The 19,435-nt window shown below is 41.3% G+C and overlaps 3 protein-coding genes across 3 annotated transcripts in view; 2 read left to right on the top strand and 1 right to left on the bottom strand.

Annotated features, from left to right (window-relative positions):
• Positions 1-8,806, top strand: part of LOC113015604 (glycerol kinase-like) — a 29,529-nt gene extending 20,723 nt beyond the window's left edge. Inside the window, exons 20-22 of the transcript XR_003271137.1 lie at positions 7,857-8,114; positions 8,547-8,643; positions 8,729-8,806. The gene's annotated coding sequence lies outside the window, so the exon portion shown is untranslated. The remainder of the gene's footprint in view (positions 1-7,856; positions 8,115-8,546; positions 8,644-8,728) is intronic.
• Positions 8,807-8,890: 84 nt separating this feature from the next.
• On the top strand, positions 8,891-14,916 carry nfkbiz (nuclear factor of kappa light polypeptide gene enhancer in B-cells inhibitor, zeta). Its single transcript, XM_026157646.1, has 9 exons — positions 8,891-9,364; positions 9,664-10,010; positions 10,766-10,871; positions 10,952-11,098; positions 12,748-12,811; positions 12,902-13,071; positions 13,226-13,336; positions 13,493-13,660; positions 13,749-14,916. Exons 1-9 carry the CDS (start codon positions 9,335-9,337, stop codon positions 13,785-13,787), a joined length of 1,182 nt encoding a protein of 393 aa, XP_026013431.1. The 5' UTR covers positions 8,891-9,334; the 3' UTR covers positions 13,788-14,916.
• LOC113015609 (protein jagunal homolog 1-B) lies at positions 14,738-17,522 on the bottom strand. The gene is made up of 4 exons (XM_026157648.1): positions 17,320-17,522; positions 16,679-16,776; positions 15,446-15,518; positions 14,738-15,375 (listed from the first exon to the last, which is right to left on the bottom strand). Exons 2-4 carry the CDS (start codon positions 16,765-16,767, stop codon positions 14,986-14,988), a joined length of 552 nt encoding a protein of 183 aa, XP_026013433.1. The 5' UTR covers positions 16,768-16,776; positions 17,320-17,522; the 3' UTR covers positions 14,738-14,985.
• Between the last annotated feature and the right edge of the window lie 1,913 nt (positions 17,523-19,435).

Here is a 19,435-nt window from a genome sequence, read left to right as displayed (position 1 = left end):
GCTAACTGCGCTAACACACTAGCTCCCACCCATGTAATTGAGCATTGCATGGCACATCCAACATACTGTTTTACTTTAGTCCATGACTCGCTTACCTCCAGGGTCATACGTCACATGAAAACCAAAATAATTCCTAACGCCAGATCTGAATGAGGGTGGGGGAGGTCCATGTTGCAAGGAGAGCTTAACTTCTGTCTTGCTAGCTTGCCCTGCGCTCTTCCTTCTGACTATGCTGTCTGTGTTGAGCGCTCAGTGGATCTGCGCTCGACAGTGCAGCCTAGGCGGAGTAGTCGAACGCAGATTCACTGAGTGCTCCACACAGACAGCATCGTCAGAAGGAAAGTTGATAAAATAAATTACAAATGTTGTATTGTTCGATACATATGCGTACCAAACAGAAAGCACTGTATCGAACGGTTCAATATCGATACGACTATCGTTGCACCCCTAGTATATATGTATATATATGTATGTATATGTATATATGTATGTGTGTGTATATATATATATATGTGTATATATATATATACAGTGGGGCAAAAAAGTATTTAGTCAGCCACCGATTGTGCAAGTTCCCCCACCTAAAATGATGACAGAGGTCAGTAATTTGCACCAGAGGTACACTTCAACTGTGAGAGACAGAATGTGAAAAAAAAATATCCATGAATCCACATGGTAGGATTTGTAAAGAATTTATTCGTAAATCAGGGTGGGAAAATAAGTAGTTGGTCAATAACAAAAATACAACTCAATACTTTGTAACATAACCTTTGTTGGCAATAACAGAGGTCAAACGTTTACTATAGGTCTTTACCAGGTTTGCACACACAGTAGCTGGTATTTTGGCCCATTCCTCCATGCAGATCTTCTCGATAGCAGTGATGTTTTGGGGCTGTCGCCGAGCAACATGGACTTTCAACTCCCGCCACAGATTTTCTATGGGGTTGAGGTCTGGAGACTGGCTAGGCCACTCCAGGACTTTCAAATGCTTCTTACGGAGCCACTCCTTTGTTGCCCGGGCGGTGTGTTTTGGATCATTGTCATGTTGGAAGACCCAGCCTCATTTCATCTTCAAAGTTGTCAACAATGGAAGGAGGTTTTGGCTCAAAATCTCACGATACATGGCCCCATTCATTCTGTCCTTAACACGGATCAGTCGTCCTGTCCCCTTGGCAGAAAAACAGCCCCATAGCAATATGTTTCCACCCCCATGCTTCACAGTAGGTATGGTGTTCTTGGGATGCAACTCAGTATTCTTCTTCCTCCAAACACGACGAGTTGAGTTTATACCAAAAAGTTCTACTTTGGTTTCATCTGACCACATGACATTCTCCCAATCCTCTGCTGTATCATCCATGTGCTCTCTGGCAAACTTCAGACGGGCCTGGACATGCACTGGCTTCAGCAGCGGAACACGTCTGAATAGAATAGAATAGAATAGAATAGCCTTTATTGTCATTGTACAGAGTACAACGAAATTGGAGTGCCACTCCCTTAGTGCAAGTTTCAATAATAAATATAAATGTAAAATATAAAAAGTACAAAAAAAAACCAATCGTAAGTACTCAAACAATAGTATGTACAATATATACAGGATAGCAGCATTAATATGATGACAGTATGAATAGCAGCATAATATAATGACAGTGACGGTATGGAATAGGTTCAATTGTTTTTGTGCTTATTTACTACGGTGATAGCTCTGGGAAAGAAGCTATCCCTGAATCTGTTTGTCCTGGTTTTATGTGACCTGTACCGTCGGCCTGACGGTAATAGTTCAAACAGTTGGTTGCTGGGGTGAGAGTGGTCCTTGATGATATTGCCAGCTCTGCTGAGGTACCGAGAGCAGCCAGTGATCTTCTGGGCTGTGTTGATGACCCTCTGCAGTACTTTCCTGTCTGCAGCTGAGCACCCTGCATACCATGTTGTTATGCCGTACGTTAGGATGCTCTCTATGGTGGCTCTGTAAAATGTCACCAGCAGCCTCTCCTCCAGGTTGTTCCTCCTGAGCACTCTCAGAAAGTGGAGACGCTGCTGGGCCTTTTTAACCACCGCTGTAGTATTTGCAGTCCAGGAGAGGTCATCAGATATCTGCACGCCCAGAAACCTCATGGAGTGTACCCTCTCCACACAGCTCCCGTGAATGTAAAGTGGGGCCGGGTCTGCTCTGCCCTTCCTGAAGTCCAAGATAAGTTCTTTAGTTTTCGTGGTGTTCAGTTGGAGGTTGTTAACTGAACACCACTCAGTCAGTCTGTTGACCTCATCTCTGTAGTCCGACTCATCCCCCCTTGAGATGAGTCCAACCACTGTGGTGTCATCCGCGAACTTTATGATGGTGTTTGAGAGATGGGTAGGGGAGCAGTCGGATGTGTAGAGCGTAAACAGGAGGGGACTCAAAACACATCCTTGTGGAGACCCGGTGCTGAGTGTGATGGTGCTGGACCGGTGGGGGCCGAGTCTGACAGACTGTGGTCTATTTGTCAGGAAGTCCTTGATCCAGAGGCAGATGGGGGTGGAGAGTCCCAGGTGAGACAGTTTCTGGACCAGGATCTCCGGGATGATATGATTGAATGCTGAGCTGAAGTCCAGAAAGAGCATTCTCACATAGCTTCCTCGGTGCTCCAGGTGACTCAGCGCAGTGTGGAGCGCTATGGTGATAGCGTCCTCGGTGGAACGATTTGTCCTGTAGGCAAATTGGTGGGGGTCCAGAGTGGGAGGCAGACCGGCCCTGATGTGCTGACAGACCAGTCTCTCAAAGCACTTCATCACTACAGGCGTAAGTGCAACAGGCCTGTAGTCATTTGGGCTGGCCACAGCTGTCTTCTTGGCGATGGGGATGATGGTGGAGGTTTTGAGGCAGGGCGGGACGGTGTTTGATGACAAGGAAAGGTTGAAGATTTTAGTGAAGACTCCGGTCAGTTCGTCAGCACATGCTCTGAGAACCTTTCCATGTATTCCATCAGGACCTGCCGCCTTCCTGGGATTCACTGACCTTAGAACACACCTCACTTGGTGCTCCCTAAGTGTTAGTGTGCCAGTGCTGGGGGCGGGTGGAAGTGGTGTGGCAGCTGAGGGCTTGGTCGTCTCAAAGCGGGCGAAGAAACGGTTTAGATCCTCAGCCAGTGAGGCATCAGTCCTAGATGTTGCCTGGTTATTGCTTCTGTAGTTGGTAATGTGATTGATCCCCTGCCACATTTTTCTGGGGTCGTTGTCAGCAAAGTGATCTTCAATCCTCCTCCTATAGGCAGCCTTAGCTTTCCTGATGCCTCTACTCAGGTCTGCCCTGGCCGCCCTATACGCAGCCCTGTCCCCTGACTTGAAGGCAGTGTTGCGGCTTTTTAGGAGGGATTGCACTTCGCTATTCATCCAGGGTTTTTGATTTGGAAACACCCTGATCCTTTTGTTGACGGTGACATTGTCAACACAGTTCCTGATGTACGAGAGTACAGTGTCCGTGTACTCCTGGAGGTTGTGGCTGGAGAATAAATCCCATACAGTTGTTGAGAAGCAGTCCTGCAGTTGAGAAAGGGCTCCTTCAGGCCAGGTTTTTATTGTCTTTGTCTGGGGCTTTGTTTTTCTCAGCAGGGGGGTGTAGGTGGGGGTGAGGGACATGCAGAGGTGGTCAGATCCAGCCAGGTGGGGGAGGGGTGTCGCTCTGAAAGCATGCCTGATGTTTGAATAGACATGGTCCAAAGTGTGTTCTCCTCTCGTAGCAAAGTCCACAAACTGGACAAATTTAGGAAGCACAGTCTTTAGGCACGCTTTGTTAAAGTCGCCGGCGACAATAAAAACCCCATCGGGGTGGGCAAGCTGTTGTTTGTTTATGGTGTTGAGCAAGAGGCTGAGAGCCGTGCTAACGTTAGCATCCGGCGGTATATAAACAGCTATCACAATAACTACTGTAAACTCCCTCGGGATGTAAAAAGGTCTGCACGAGACTGCCAGAACCTCCAAATCAGGAGAACAGTGTGTGTGAATGATCCTGCTGTTACAACACCACTCGTTATGCACGTAGACACATAGCCCCCCTCCTCTGCTTTTACCTGAGTTGCTGTTTCTGTCATGCCGGTGTAGCGTGCGGCCTGCTAACTCGACTGCAGCGTCGGGAATCAGCGGGTGAAGCCACGTCTCCGTAATAAGAATAATGCTGCAGTTACGTGCAAAGCTTGTGTTGGCTATCTGTAGCTCCAATTCGTCTGGCACTGCGGGATTTGATTCCCTGCCGTTGTAGTGTGTTACTGATGGTGACCTTTGTTACTTTGGTCCCAGCTCTCTGCAGGTCATTCACCAGGTCCCCCCGTGTGGTTCTGGGATCTTTGCTCACCTTCTCATGATCATTTTGACCCCATGGGATGAGATCTTGCGTGGAGCCCCAGATCGAGGGAGATTATCAGTGGTCTTGTATGTCTTCCATTTTCTGATGATTGCTCCCACAGTTGAGTTTTTCACACCAAGCTGCTTGCCTATTGTAGATTCACTCTTCCCAGTCTGGTGCAGGTCTACAATACTTTTCCTGGTGTCCTTCGAAAGCTCTTTGGTCTTGGCCATGACGGAGTTTGGAGTCTGACTGTTTGATGCTGTGGACAGGTGTCTTTTATACAGATGATGAGTTCAAACAGGTGCCATTCATACAGGTAACGAGTGGAGGACAGAAAAGCTTCTTACAGAAGACGTTACAGGTCTGTGAGAGCCAGAGATTTTCCTTGTTTGAGGTGACCAAATACTTATTTTCCACCCTGATTTACAAATAAATTCTTTACAAATCCTACCATGTGAATTCATGGATTTTTTTTTTCACATTCTGTCTCTCACAGTTGAAGTGTACCTCTGGTGCAAATTACTGACCTCTGTCATCATTTTAAGTGGGGGAACTTGCACAATCGGTGGCTGACTAAATACTTTTTTGCCCCACTGTATGTATGTATGTATGTATATATATATGTATGTATATATATATGTATATGTATATATATATATATATGTATATGTATATATGTATATGTGTATATGTATATATGTGTGTGTATATATATATATATGTGTGTGTATATATATATATATGTGTGTGTGTGTATATATGTGTGTGTGTGTGTGTATATATATATATATGTGTATATATATATATATATATTAGGGGTGCAACGATATTCGTATCGATATTGAACCGTTCGATACAGTGCTTTCGGTTCGGTACGCATATGTATCGAACAATACAACATTTGTAATTTATTTTATCAATTTTCCTTCTGACGATGCTGTCTGTGTTGAGCGCTCAGTGAATCTGTGTTCGACTACTCCGCCTAGGCTGCACTGTCCAGCGCAGATCCACTGAGCGCTCAACACAGACAGCATAGTCAGAAGGAAGAGCGCAGGGCAAGCTAGCGAGACAGAAGTTAAGCTCTGCTTGCAACAAGCAAATTGAACCTCATTCAGATCTGGCGTTTGGAATTATTTTGGTTTTCATGTGACGTATGACCCTGAAGGTAAGCGAGTCATGGACTAAAGTAAAACAGTATGTTGGATGTGCCATGCAATGCTCAATTACATTGGTGTGAACTAGTGTGTTAGCGCAGGTAGCTCGTTAACGTGTTGGCCGTCTAGCCCCATGCACGGAGCGATAGGCGGTAGCTCGTTAACGGAGATTTGCCGTGTTGTGGCGTTAAGGTCATTTCAACGAGATTAACCTGAAAGCACTAGTGGGAACACAACGAATATGACTGCACATTTACGCCGACATCATCCTAGTGCAAAGACAAAAACAACAAGCATGCTACTAACTTTAGCCGAGTCATTTAGACAGCTGTTAGCACATGATTCTCCTTATGCTGCTGAGAATATAGCCCAGAAGAAGCGGATAGTATAGCTTTTATTTTGGAAAGAGACATTTCTCTGTAATAAACTCTCTTTTCCAAAGATGAGTGATTCCTCAATCAGATACAGGGCTCGCAATATCGCTAGCCCGACGTCCCTGAGCTAGCGATTTTTTCAGTCGGGCTACCAAAATCTATCTCTTCCCTGCCCGTCAGGCTATTGTAGGAAGGAAAAATATATGTCAATGCTTTTGCATTCTTTCAGAAATGTAGCTGGGTAATTATGTCATTGGCATCGGTGAGCCACTGTCAATATGTGACATATTGAAATCGCGTTTGAATTTGCGCTTGTTTTTTTTGCTTTCACTTTGCAATCGTGCGAACTGTGTATAGAGAGCGACAGCACTGATCTGTGAGTGATGATAATTTGTGCACCAATTCCTCTGACATCGTCTTATTAATCGTTAGCTTACTATGAAAACATGACAAGTGAAATCTCCCGCAGCTTAAACATGTGAGAGGTTGATCGCGCAGAGAATCGCTGAGCTTATGTGAGTGAGTGTGTAAAAGCATTTCAGTTCTGCTGAGCCAAATAAGACAGGTCAGGGTGAAGAAGTGACAGCCAAAGAAAAGCTTACCACAAAACCGAGAAGTTATGACAAATCAGACTATAAGGCAAAAAGAAAGTGCAGCTTTATGGTTTCATGGACAAAATAATTTCTGTGGCTGCGATATGACGAGCTAAATAACCAGGGCTGCACATAAGTGGTCCGCAGGTGCGCATTCGCTGTCAAAATAAAAAACACGCACAAGGGTTAGGGTTAAATTTAAAAACTGTACTTTTGAGTTAAAATATATATTTATAATTTTAATAAATGACAAATTAAAAATGCATGAACATTTTTTTGTATCGAAAAAATATCGAACCGTGACACCAAAGTATCGAACCGAACCGTGAATTTTGTGTATCGTTGCACCCCTAATATATATATACACACACACACACACACACACATATATATATATATATATATATGTATATATATATATATATATATATATATATATATAACTTCAATACAACTATAGAAATACATCACAGCATCTTCTTACTCAGCTTAATAATTGTTCTTGGCACAAACGATCCCTTCCTACACCTTTTTGCTAGCTAGAGGCATGCAATCATGTTGTCCTAAGGGCATTAATTAACGGACAGCAACAACAGACCGGGCTTTTCCTTAAGACAGCCTGATGATACAGCTTCATCATTTTTGTTCCCTCCAGTTCTTACAACCCTGTTCAGTTTGCCCCTGATTACCACATTGAGATATTGGATATAAGGACACTTTCAATCAAGCTAACAAACTCTTTCCAAAAACATTGTGGCTAACGCCAAAGCCTCTTAACACCCTGATCTCTGATTAGCTTTCTTGTAAATGGAATCAATATATGTTTCCAGATTTAAAGCGAATAACAACTTGCACAGACTGACCAGGAAGTGAAACATCTTTTACGGGGCCTGGGTCATTCAAGACATGCTGTTTTGACAACATTAATCAACAAATGAGCCTTACACAATTCTTCCAGCCTGCGTACCTCAGCAACCTAGCCTAGTAAAAACAATAAAACCTACAAGTGCAGACATAGGTCACATTTTTTTGGTACGCTCTCATTTTTTCCACATTCCTTCAAAGGCATGTTTGAGTTGGTTTCGGGATTAAAGGACTCATTTTGGGTAAGTTCAGTACCTGTCGGTGATGGTTAAACGTAGAGGTGAGGTATACTCTCCACACAGAGTGGAGCAGAGCACAGTCACCACATGGGAAACATTCAAAAACTCAAATGCTATATGTATGACAAATATGACAAATGCTCATCTAAACAAGTCATCTCATCCACTTCAAACCTGCCAAATTTGAAGTGGATCAGATCAAGTGTAGTCGAAGCAGGCAAAGAACCAACAAAAAGGCAGATTTTTAAAAATATGTATTAAAAAGCTGAGCAGAAATTTGTAGTAAAAATCTGTCTGTCTGTTCTTTGTTTCAGAATAAGGACGTCCTTCTGCCATCCCATTCTGCCTTATCACGCATTTCATAACGCCCACGCAGGATCTGTTTTTTTAAATTCTAGCACAACCTGTCTCCCTCTCCCAGAGGGGAAATCCCAACAAACGATGGCTGTTACAGGGGAGTGGTTTGCTCCAACAACAAATTAAAGTCATCCAGAGCTTGAGCTTTCAGTTATATGCAGGTGTTCAGTAACAAAACACAGGTCTTCATCCTGCAGATGCGCAGAACTTGACAGGTAAGCCTCTGGAACCTAAGAGGAAGTTTTCTGTTTAATGTAGTAACAGGACATATTTAATAATAATCTGCTTTAATTGAAGAGTACTTAGTTTAAATTTGCACTGCGTTTGGGACTGAGTGGTGTTAAAAGGCAGCATTGTTCATAAGTTTGCTTATGTATTCAAACTGTAAAGTTCATTTGCATATAAACTGATCGCCGCTAATCTTTTATGTTTCTAAATAGGCTTAAATCCAACTGCTTTTAGAGCCTTTTTTCTTACTTTAATACTTTAATGTACTTTATTTGCATATAAATTTGTTTTCAGTGTTTTAATTTCGACTTTCACCTTGAGCTGCAAACATAAACTAGTAGAATTTAGGTGGCTTTAGTTGGAATAAATGTTTTGCAGTTATGCATAAAGTAAAACCTTTATTTTGAAATGCTTAACAGACACACCTCAGTAACCCTGTGTAGGAGGAAACCAGTTGCGGGGCATTTTGTGCTGCAGTTGTTCCTTGTTTCTGATCCTGCGTTAACAAGCAGAAAGGTGAGCCACCTGTACATGTTTCACTATCACACACCTGCTGTTTGTTTTTCATAAAATTTATAGTAATAGGCAGTTTACCCTCCAGGTTGTGTGTGTGGAGGGAGCAGCAGAGAAAACTGACAGAGAACGCTAGCTGAGAATCAGTGAATGACTCCGTAAACATGCTGGATTCTAGAGGGATTGAAATCTCAGGAGGCCAGACCCTGCTGGCCTCTCCTTTCGGCTCGAGTTTCAGAGGTGAGTTTGTGTAATTTCAGTAAACTGATAACACATTCACTGCTCTAAAAAGTCTGAAACTCTAACCTCACACATTGTTTTGCCTCCAAACACCTTATTCCACCTGTTTTATTTTTCGAGATTCATAGAACGAGGAAGTCAGACAGACTTGGGAATGTTAAATTAGTCGCACTGTTGACTTTGTGTGCCAGGCCTAAAGCACACCACATGACTAAATGCTTACCTAATCAACCGAGAGCTTTTATTGATAAATGAACTTTACCCCCTTACTGCAAGCACTGTTTCCTATTTTTCACTGAAGAATAAATACCTGATGCTTTATGCGGTGGCACATATTTACAGTGCGTGAAAGACACAGTGTGTCTTTCATGTCCAGGCTAGTAAAACTTCTAATTTCACTACAGGGTGCTCATTCATCGATGTGAAGCCGCCACCGGTGAGAACTGTGAAGCAAATGCTAATGATGAAACGTAAAAATCTACAGGTATGGCCCTGAGTGCAAGTAGACCAGTAAAGTACAGAAAATAGAACATATAGAAGGCTTCATCTGAACTCTTTATAAAGGTGCACATGAGCGTGTAGTCTTGAGTTATGGCAGTGCTTTGAGTTCCTCCAGTATGAGGAAGAATTGGCAAAATTCAGAGCCAAGTACAAGTTGTTGAGAAAAGTCTGCATGTAAAGGCAGCCCAAATGAGTGTGTTTATTATGAATAATAACAACCCATAATAAGCCAGTTATTAATATTCCTAGTAAAAGTTGACATTGATCCTCTTGTATTAACAGAACTGCTCACAGGACAACTACAATTTGGAGCATAAACGCATGTCTCCAAAATACGAAACTTCTCCCACTGGTGTGAATCATCATCAGTTAAGCCCTCCAGTGCCTGTCAGTCAAAATACCACCACCCTGTTTCCAACTGCTGCTCCTGAAAATGCTCCAATGAAACAAGAGTTTCTCGTAAATCAACAAATGCAGCACAGCTTCGAGTATCCACCCCTGCACGAACAAAGGACCCCGTCTCCTGAAGGCAGGATGACCTTGTTTCAATGGCAAATACAGCAGGAGGCACGCAAAGTTGAAGGAATTTCCCTAGAGCAGCTGTCCATGCAGGACTCAGATGGTGACACGTATGTATACATGAACGAAAGCATTACCCTGACCAGTGGTTAGTTGAATAAAGATCAGTGTCATAGAATTAGGTGAGAAGATTAAATAGTAAACTAAAAAGTAGAGATACAATTGTATGGGCAGACAGAGCTAGGTCAAAGTAAAAAGCTACATGGGTGAAACTACTAAAAGTCAAGGCTGATCAGCTGAAACAGGTTAAAGTAACAGAACAGTGGAAGGCTAAATAGCACCCCCCCAGCAAATGTATAGCTAAATGGTTAAAAGCTAAAAGGTTCCAATATCTACAGTTATCCGGTAAAGTGACATAAATATGAAAATAAGCTAATGGATCATTGATTTTTAAACAGTTAGATAAACATATTGGGTGAAGAGTTTACAAAGACAAAAGCAAACAATTGAAACGGATCAAAATATTCAAATGGTTGGGAAAAAGATGATTAAATGGTTATAATATGCAAAGGTAATGGATAACAGGTTGGAGCGGTTGGAAAACAGGTAGAGAAGTCACACGAACACTAGGTGAAAGTTATTGTTTTTAGGGTAAACAATTAAGCAAAAAAACCCCAAAAAAAACGCAGACAAAGGTGGAAATCATTGAGGAGCAAATGGAAAATAGCTCTAACAGGCCTACTTGGCTAAAAGTGCAGAATAATTATTAGAAATCACACAAATGTACAGTAAGCCTGACCCAAACACTATGAACAGCATTTCTGTGGATTTCTGCTGCAGCTGACCTTTTTACTCCTTCCACCAGATTCCTTCACATAGCAGTAGCAAAAGGTCTGCGTGCTCTGGCTTACGTGCTCTCTGCAAAAATGGCTGGAACTTGCTTTCTGGACATTAAAGAACACAATGGGCAGGTAAAGACATTCAGTGGCTTGTGATTGATGGTGGTTTTCATACATCAAGACACATTAACCTGTAAGCTGTGTTTCCACAGAGCCCTCTCCAGATCGCGGCTACCACCAATCAGTACTTAATTCTCCAAGACCTCATGGCTCATGGAGCTCAGGTCAACACGAGAGACTGCTGGGGCCGTGCTCCTTTGCATGTGTGTGCTGAGAAAGGCCACTATCTCACTCTGGGGGTAAGAAATCACTATCAGTATTTACCTACCTACCTGCATATGTATATATAGATTAAATGCTGATTAAAAGTTAAAGCATAAACTTAAAGTTGACCTCTTTAGGCTTCAAATATTCACTAATTTAATCTAAATCATTCCATTGCTAAGCAGTGTAAGATTATACTGTCTAGCAACTTTTCAGAGCATTGCTTTGGATCAACACGAAATTTTTAAGTTAGCTTTAAAAATTCTCAAACTTTAATTGCTGCTATCAAATACAAAGTGGCTATACAGTGTAGACATTTACCTAACAAACGAAATTCCCTGCACTAATCCCTTTGGGATTGCATCAGAACGGCATCTGGTGTTCTTGTTGATGCAAAATAAGAAAAATATTTGTGGTTGTTTCTATAGCAACAACAGGCTTAAACACACAAGTTTAAGATGTAAAAAAGGGTGATTGTTCAGAGTATAGTATTCCCATGATACAACAGTAGGACAAAGTAACAGATACTGTCGTATCTCCTAGCGAGATGGGAGTGGCACACCTGTCTCACTATTGCCCCAATCCAGGGCGTGAAGCTCTGCTGGCAAATGACACCTTGTGAGTAAATGAGCCACGCCCATGGAAAACGGCATTAGGTGATACCTGGGGATTGAGAAAGGCTGGCTAAACTCCAAACGCAGGATTCATTTCTTTTGTAAAACATAATTCAGCTTTCATAATAAAGTCTGAAGATTTTCACTGAAACCACAACACCAAGTCGCATAGATGACGACAGTCTTGCCACGTTTAAGCATCACAGGGCCAGAATTGGGACAGCTTTCCTCAATGGAGTGCTTACAAGTAGGGGAAACAGAACTTTCTGATTCTGAGCAGCAAAACCAGAGGGTTTAGTGTCAAAGAACTAATCAAATGTCATAACCTAAACAGGAGACAGATATCGGTGTAGGTCAGTAATCCAGTGGTCATTGTAGGCGCTGAAACTGGCAACTAGACATACTTCAGTTTTCAAAGATGATCGGAGTCCCATATTTTTTAACCCCTAGTATGGTTACTACCGTAGAGTGTGTCCTGAGAATTGCTGACCCATCCCATTCATTGTTAAGAGTTAACAAGAGTTCTGCCATAAAGACAATATTTGACGTCCTCCCCTGTACCCCTATTGACGAGTTCTGACACTTCAGTATATATCATTAAATTCAAGGGTTACTCCTAGTAAGGTTTCTAGAGGGTAAAGAGTTAAGGCTGCATGATAACAAACCCACTAAAGGTTTAACTGAAGAAGGCTCTTGGATGACAGGTCTTCTAAAACAAGAAATTGAGTAAGTCTTTAAGTCTTGTCTTGAAGACTATAAAAAAAGAGGCCTTCATCTCAAGCCCTTAAGACAACAGAGATACACAACTCATCTTGTTAATGTATAACATGCGTATTGCTGAGAGTTAATGTGAAACACGTTGCCTGCTTCCTCAAATGTACCAGAGACCTTTGTCTCATCACATGGCGCCAAAATTAATAATAAACCCGGACTCTGATCCACTTCCCCTGCAACTGTGACAAATGTAGGCCAAATAACGTTTTGTCAGAATAGAATTTAGTGTTGCAGTCATGCTTTTTTTTTCTAGTTGTATTAAGAATATTTTCTTAATCTCACTCATATTTCCGCAGGGCATCTGGAAGGCCTTAAAAGGAAATGGGGAACTGATCGATGTAGAAATGTTCAGTTACGATGGTGAGTGTGTTTTTGTGTGACTGAAAACTTTAGGACGCTTAAATGCCTTTTTTGTGATTAAATTCTGTAATTTGTTTCTGTGTCTGGAAGGTTTGACTGCTCTTCATTTGGCCGTCTTGTCTCACAACAATGTTGTGAAGGATCTGAGGAACCTGGAAAATCCCTGCACATTCATGACCGCGGAGCTGGGGCAGCGAAAGCGCTTGTACTTTGAATGTATCAAGATTCTGCTGAACATGGGCGCCTCCTGTGGGACAAAGGTAAGTATTACCACTTCAGGGGAACATTTAGCTGGCTTGGTCCTGCTCCACACCAAACTGCTCGGGTTTTTCCCGTCTCTTGTGGTTTGGTTTAAGATACAGTGATCTAAATTTCCAGTCTGGTTTTCATTTGGTTTATTTTTAATCTCTCCAGGATCTGAAAAGTGGGCGGACTTCTCTCCATATGGCTTCTGAGGAGGCAAATGTGGAGCTGCTGAAGATTTTTCTTGACCAGCCAACAATGCTGTCCATTGTAAATGTTAAGGTATGCCTACTGTTTCATGACAAAGAATATGTTTAGGGTGGATTGCTGCCTTTTACAAGAAACCAGAGAGAAAGTTTCCCAGCTGTCACAGCTCCAAACTGCGCCCATAAAAACTACACAAACAGTAACATGTGGTGTCTTTTCCACTCCTTTCAGACGTTCAGTGGAAACACGGCGCTGCACATCGTCAGCTCTCTGACCAATCACAAAACTCAAGCCGAAGCGGTGAAGCTGCTTATGAGAAAGGGAGCCGATCCTGGGATTAGGAACTTAGAAAATGAGCTGCCGTCTCAGCTGGTACCTGAAGGTCCTGCTGGGGAAAAGGTAAGGGTGTCACTTCACATACATGCTGGAGGAATTGCAGATGGCACTGTTTGCTGACTGAAATCAAAATCTAATTTTTTTCCTGCAGGTGCGGCAGATCCTGAAAGGAAAACATGTTAATGCTTAAATAAAGCTGAAGAACACTGTCAGTCAGACAGTTGAGTATGATAAATATGATTTGCCAAACAAGGCAGATGGTGGTTGTTTCAGTGAAACATGTCGAGTTGTTCATTACGGTGTAATGCTTACAAAAAAAAAAAAATGTACTTATGTAAAATTTTTGTTACTTTTATCAAGTAGGGTCAGTGTGATTATTCTTTACAGGTTTTAAGAGTTTGGAAAGGAATCTTGGGGTTGTTTTTTTAAATTTTTGAATATTTTAGCACCAAGTGAAATCCTTTTGTTAATGCAGTGGAAAATATTTACCCATCTCATCAAGAGATAGTACTTTGAAAGGTATCAAATGATTTCTTTTTTTCCCCGGCATATTGGGCCAAAATGTAACAACTGGTGCATCCCTCATCAAATCTACACTTAATTTTCTAAGCTTAAATCTTTGTAAGAGTTCTAATCCTAAATATCTAGGTAATGTTTTGATAATGATATGCAAAATGTGGGGAAAAAAAAAATCACTGAACCAACTTTTTTCTAACTATGCAATTACACTGTGTTGTTTTTGTCTTCATGACTGTGTGTTATTGTAAAGGTAACTATTGTGATGTGTGAATTGTCTTGTTTTACATTTTTAGTTAAGTTTCAACTATATGGTTGTAAATAGGAGGGGTGATACAGAATTCTGGGACTCTGCCTCATATACATATTAAAAAATCAAACAGGCATGATTTAAATTTGGGCAATCACCTGTTAATGTCTTATGTGCATCTCCAACACATTGTGGAAAACCTCCAACTCCAATTTTGGAGAAATGGACGAAGTCACCTGGAGGAAAATTTGACTAATATGGTGCCGAATCCCAGAATTTTTACTACAATTTCTAATTTTCTAAACATTTTATTAATGTTACTGCATGTGATTTGCGTTTTCTCAGTACTTAAAAGTAATGAAGTACACAAAACATTTTAGGATTTGTTGCTGTTAATGATGAAATGTCAGAAATCATGTACAGAGGGGAAGGTGGTGGTTACAATCTGTCCAAGGACTGATTTTCTTCAAACAATGATGTAATCACTGTCAAATATAAATATATAAAAAAACAAAACAAGCTGGACAACAATAAAGTCTCTTAGTCTTGGCAATTTGGCTCTAAGATCCTCTTTGTCCTTCAAACTAGTTGACCTTGGAGTTTAAGCATGCTTCGGCTGAATTTATTTCTTCTTCTTCTCCTGTGTGGTGGTGAACCACTGGTCCAGCAGCTTCTTACTATAGTAGATCTGCCAGCCGTGAACCTGCACGGCGATGACGATCACCAGGTACATGACTGACACGGCGCTGAAGCCGAAAATGAAACGGTATGCTTTGCCGTGGCGATAGAGCTGCTGAGCCACGGGGAACATCTCCATGCTGCCGTAGATCAGTGGCGCCACACAAAAGAGCCCGGCGCTGATCATGGAGATGACCAGGTAGCTGATGTTGTTACGGGGCAGTGCCAAGAAGCTGAAGACTGTGGGTATTATGCTCAGTAAGTAGGGGTACTCCCACTGGTATGGAGAGGCCACCACCTTGTGGGACACCAGGTTCAGCTGGCTTACCGTCACCTGAGAAAGAAATGAAAACACATTCAACTTTTACAGAACGTAAAACATGCTTCTGCACAAGAATGCTTACCTGAGCTGCCATCAACACCCAGATCAGCAGATGGACAATGTTGAGCTTACGGATTTCAGACTTCAAGGAAACACTGTGAACATAAAAGAAATAATAAAAGAAAGACCAATCAGATGTTAGATTTTAAACGACTCAAAATTTAGTGGATCAAAGTCTCCTAAATACAGAAACCTTTGCATAGCAACAAATCACTCACTCAGAAGAATCTCTTAGATATAAATTACTATATACTTATTTAAGCAGGCCGATGCTTCTGATGTCTCAGAAACAGTACTTCTCAAAAGGCTGTATTTGCTTTGGCTTGTCCATCCAGAAGGAGTATGAGCTTACGCAACTGCAAGAAGCCTGTGGGTCCATGATTCAAAAGAATCACGACTTCTCCTGCAGCATTACTAAGAATTTATTCAAGCTTACAATGATCACCTTGACCGACATTGTGCTCAAAGTCATATTTGTTGTTTTACAAATAATAACTTGTGAAACGAGATGAGATAATGACCACATCCCGTCCCAGGTCAGACAGGTTGTGCAGCGTAACTTTTCCTTTAAATGTTGATCACTAATACATACAACCACTGCAGAATCATCAGTATCTCTGTACGAGGCATGACCTGGACTTTTCCTGAAAGTTTGACGTGTATGAGCTGAACAGGAATGGAGGCAGCAGAGTCCCCATTGGAGCTTCTGCACATCACCAAATTAGATGAGGCACCACCCTAATTAGATATACTACCTTACAGACTGGCTGCAGTAAGTAGTCCATGAGATGCTGGACATGTTGACATGTTCCTGTAGCATCTCTCTCAGTAGCTCTTGAGAATAGTCTCTCCAGCTGATAGTTGTGACGCCAAATGAGATACTACTGACATTCTGGTTTTAGAACAGCTGTACTGCTCTTTTTAGCTTTTCAAATTAGTAGTTTAATACTTAAGAACAGTGAAGCTTGTTTTATTATTTGATTTGAATGATCAGGACTGTACACTGATGAAAGAAAGCCTTGAATGAACTGAGGTATACATTTTTATACTGTCATCTATATCAGTTTAGTTAACAGGGCCCTAGTTAACACTTAGCAGCTTTTAAACAAATTAAAACTAAAGTGATTCCAGATAAACACTACTAATGTTTAATTACTTGGGCACTTAAGTTAAAATATTAAAAAAATAAAATAAATATAATTCCTTAAGAGTTGAATTTGGGGATTATTGCTCATTTAATGACAAATAAATGAACCTCATCTGGTAGTGAGAGGCGACCCGCTCCCGGTGCTGGTAGTCACTGCCATCTGTGCCCGCTGCTCTTGGACCAGCCCGAGAAGCCATGATGGATATCTGAAGGCAAAACATGTCAGGTTTAACATCATCTAATGTCTAATTACACATCAGTAAGCCAGTCATTTCCAGCAATGAGCTGACTGCTCAGTCAGTCATGCAATACCGTTACTCTTATATTTTACACTTTAAAAGCTTCACGTTTGCGTTTGTAAAAGTGACAAAGCTCTAAAACGAGGGTGGAAGGGGACTTTGCTCTTATTAAATCACGGCATACAGGTGTTTAATTCATTAGTTATCTGCTAATGCTGCTAATGTGGCACGGGGAGCGTTTAAGAGTACGCTCCTGTTTCCCACTCTGCATGTCAGCTTAAATGTTTCAGAAGATACTTCGTTTTTACTTCAGCTGCCATGACTTATGTCGATAAGTTGAGTTACAAATTGTTTGGGAATGGCTAGGCTAGCAAGCTAATGCCTGTGAGTGATTCACTGCTACTGTAAGTCAAACAAAAGTAGTGTTAGCGAGAGATAAATACGAGTCAGACCACCGGCAATGGCATTATGTCGTCTGTTGAGACATCTGATATATACAACGGCACTTACCTTTTATTTTCTGCTACAGAATAAAAGCATTTAACCGTTAAAAACCTGGTTAACAACGGCTACAGAGCAGCTAGCTGGCCAGCTTCATACAAGGAAAGAGGGATGACAGACAGAATGTATGACGTGTCAAACCCTGATTGGTCTCTATCTTCTTGCTTTCCTGTGACTGTCATATGTTAACCATTTAATTCCTCTGATAAGCAGATTGCATTTCTCTGGATGATCTGATGACAACACACTGACACTGCTGCAGTCATAGGCTATTTTATTTTAAACATAAACTCACTGGCCACTTTATTAGGTGCTCCTGTTCTATTGCTCTTTACTGAAACATGTAATCAGACAAATAATTAATGTATTTAGGCATGTATACAGTCAAGATGACCTGTTAAAGCTCAATGCGAGTGTCAGAATATTGAATAAAGGTGATTTCAGTGCCAGACAAGCTGAACATTTCAGAAACTGATGATTTACTGGGATTTTTCCACAAATGAAAAATTGTGGAGATCAGAGGAGAATGGTCAAATCAAATCAAATCAAATCAAATCACTTTTTTTTATTGTCACATCACATGTGCAGGCACACTGGCACAGCACATGCGAGTGAAATTCTTGTGTGCGAGCCCCACAAGCAACAGAGATGTGCAAACACAACAACACAAACGAGCAAAATACAAGAATGGCCAACCTGAAACTAATAAATATATGTACAATATATAATAGTGTATGCATTTCTGGATGTGTATACTAAATATTTTCCTACGTGTGTGTGTGTGTGTGTGTGTGTGTGTGTGTGTGTATACACATTTTTACAAATTAAATAGTAAAAAAATAAAATAATAATAATAATAATAATAATAATAATAAAATATATAAAATATACAGAGTTGAATATGTGCAAAACAAGTGGCATTTATATACAGTGTGGAGTGCATAATGTTGGTCAGACTGCACTGAGCTAATAGGAGGGCAACAGTAACTCAGACAACCACTCTGAATGCACAAGATGCCAAATGTTGGCCTACAGATAAGCTGCGGCAGCAGACGACCTCACCAGGTGCCGCTCTTCTCAGTGAAAATTAGACAATAGAAAATTGCCTGGTCTGATTTCTGCTGTGATATTTGGATTGTTTAAATGTCACAGCTTGCCTGAGTATTATTGTTGACCATGTCCAGTCCATCCCACATGACCCCTTATGACCTATCTTCTGATTCATTAGATAAATGTGCATCACTCTGTATCCTTGATCTGCTGGGAATGTGTTACACTGTTTTCTTGACATGCTTAATTGTTGAATCATGAAGAGAAGGTTGTAAGCAGGAGACTCTGTGTCTAAAGACAGGGGAGATAGACAGACCACATTCCACACCCCCACCTTACAGAAAGCAGAGAAACAACTGCCGAGGTCATAACTTAGGCGCTGTAACAGAGAAAAAATGTGATGTTTTGGCTTTTACGACTAGCTGGGGGCCACTAGAGACTATAAAAAGCTGAGCAACCCGTCACCATTTTGAGACATGTGCCTGACCCTCTGGTAGCATCTCTCCCGTCCGGACGTTCTAATGCTCTTATTGTTGAATTGTATGTAAATAAATGATTGTTGATTGAGCATTGATACACCGAGTATTGTCCTTCCTTCAGCCCAAAGATTCAAAGAACTGCGTGTTTTCAACAGGGCTTACAGCAGAATAATGTGCAATTTCACAAAGCTCAGATCATCTTTAAACTGGTTTCTTGAGCATGTTAATAAGTTCACAGTAGTCATCAGATCTCAATCCAGTAGAGCATCTTCGAGATGTGGCAGAACATTTTGAGATTAACATTTTGGATGTGCAGTTCACATATCTGCGGCAATTGTGTGATGCTGCCATGTCAATATGGTCCAAAATCTCTGAGGAATGTTTCCAGCACTTTGTTGAATCTATACCACAAAGAATCAAGTCCAGACATGGTCCAGTTCAATTTTGCTGTGTTGATTAAGGTCTTGGCTACATGTTTTTCATTCTTGTTGATTGTTATTGGTGTAGGAATCTATAAAGCACAATGTTTTTGCTTTGCAAAGCACAAACATCATCTTAAAAATTAGGTCAAGACGAAATTTTATTTATTTTTTAAT

This window comes from Astatotilapia calliptera, chromosome 23, assembly GCF_900246225.1.
Source record: "Astatotilapia calliptera chromosome 23, fAstCal1.2, whole genome shotgun sequence".
NCBI classification, from domain to species: Eukaryota; Metazoa; Chordata; class Actinopteri; order Cichliformes; family Cichlidae; genus Astatotilapia; species Astatotilapia calliptera.
This window is presented reverse-complemented; position numbering and strand designations above follow the sequence as displayed.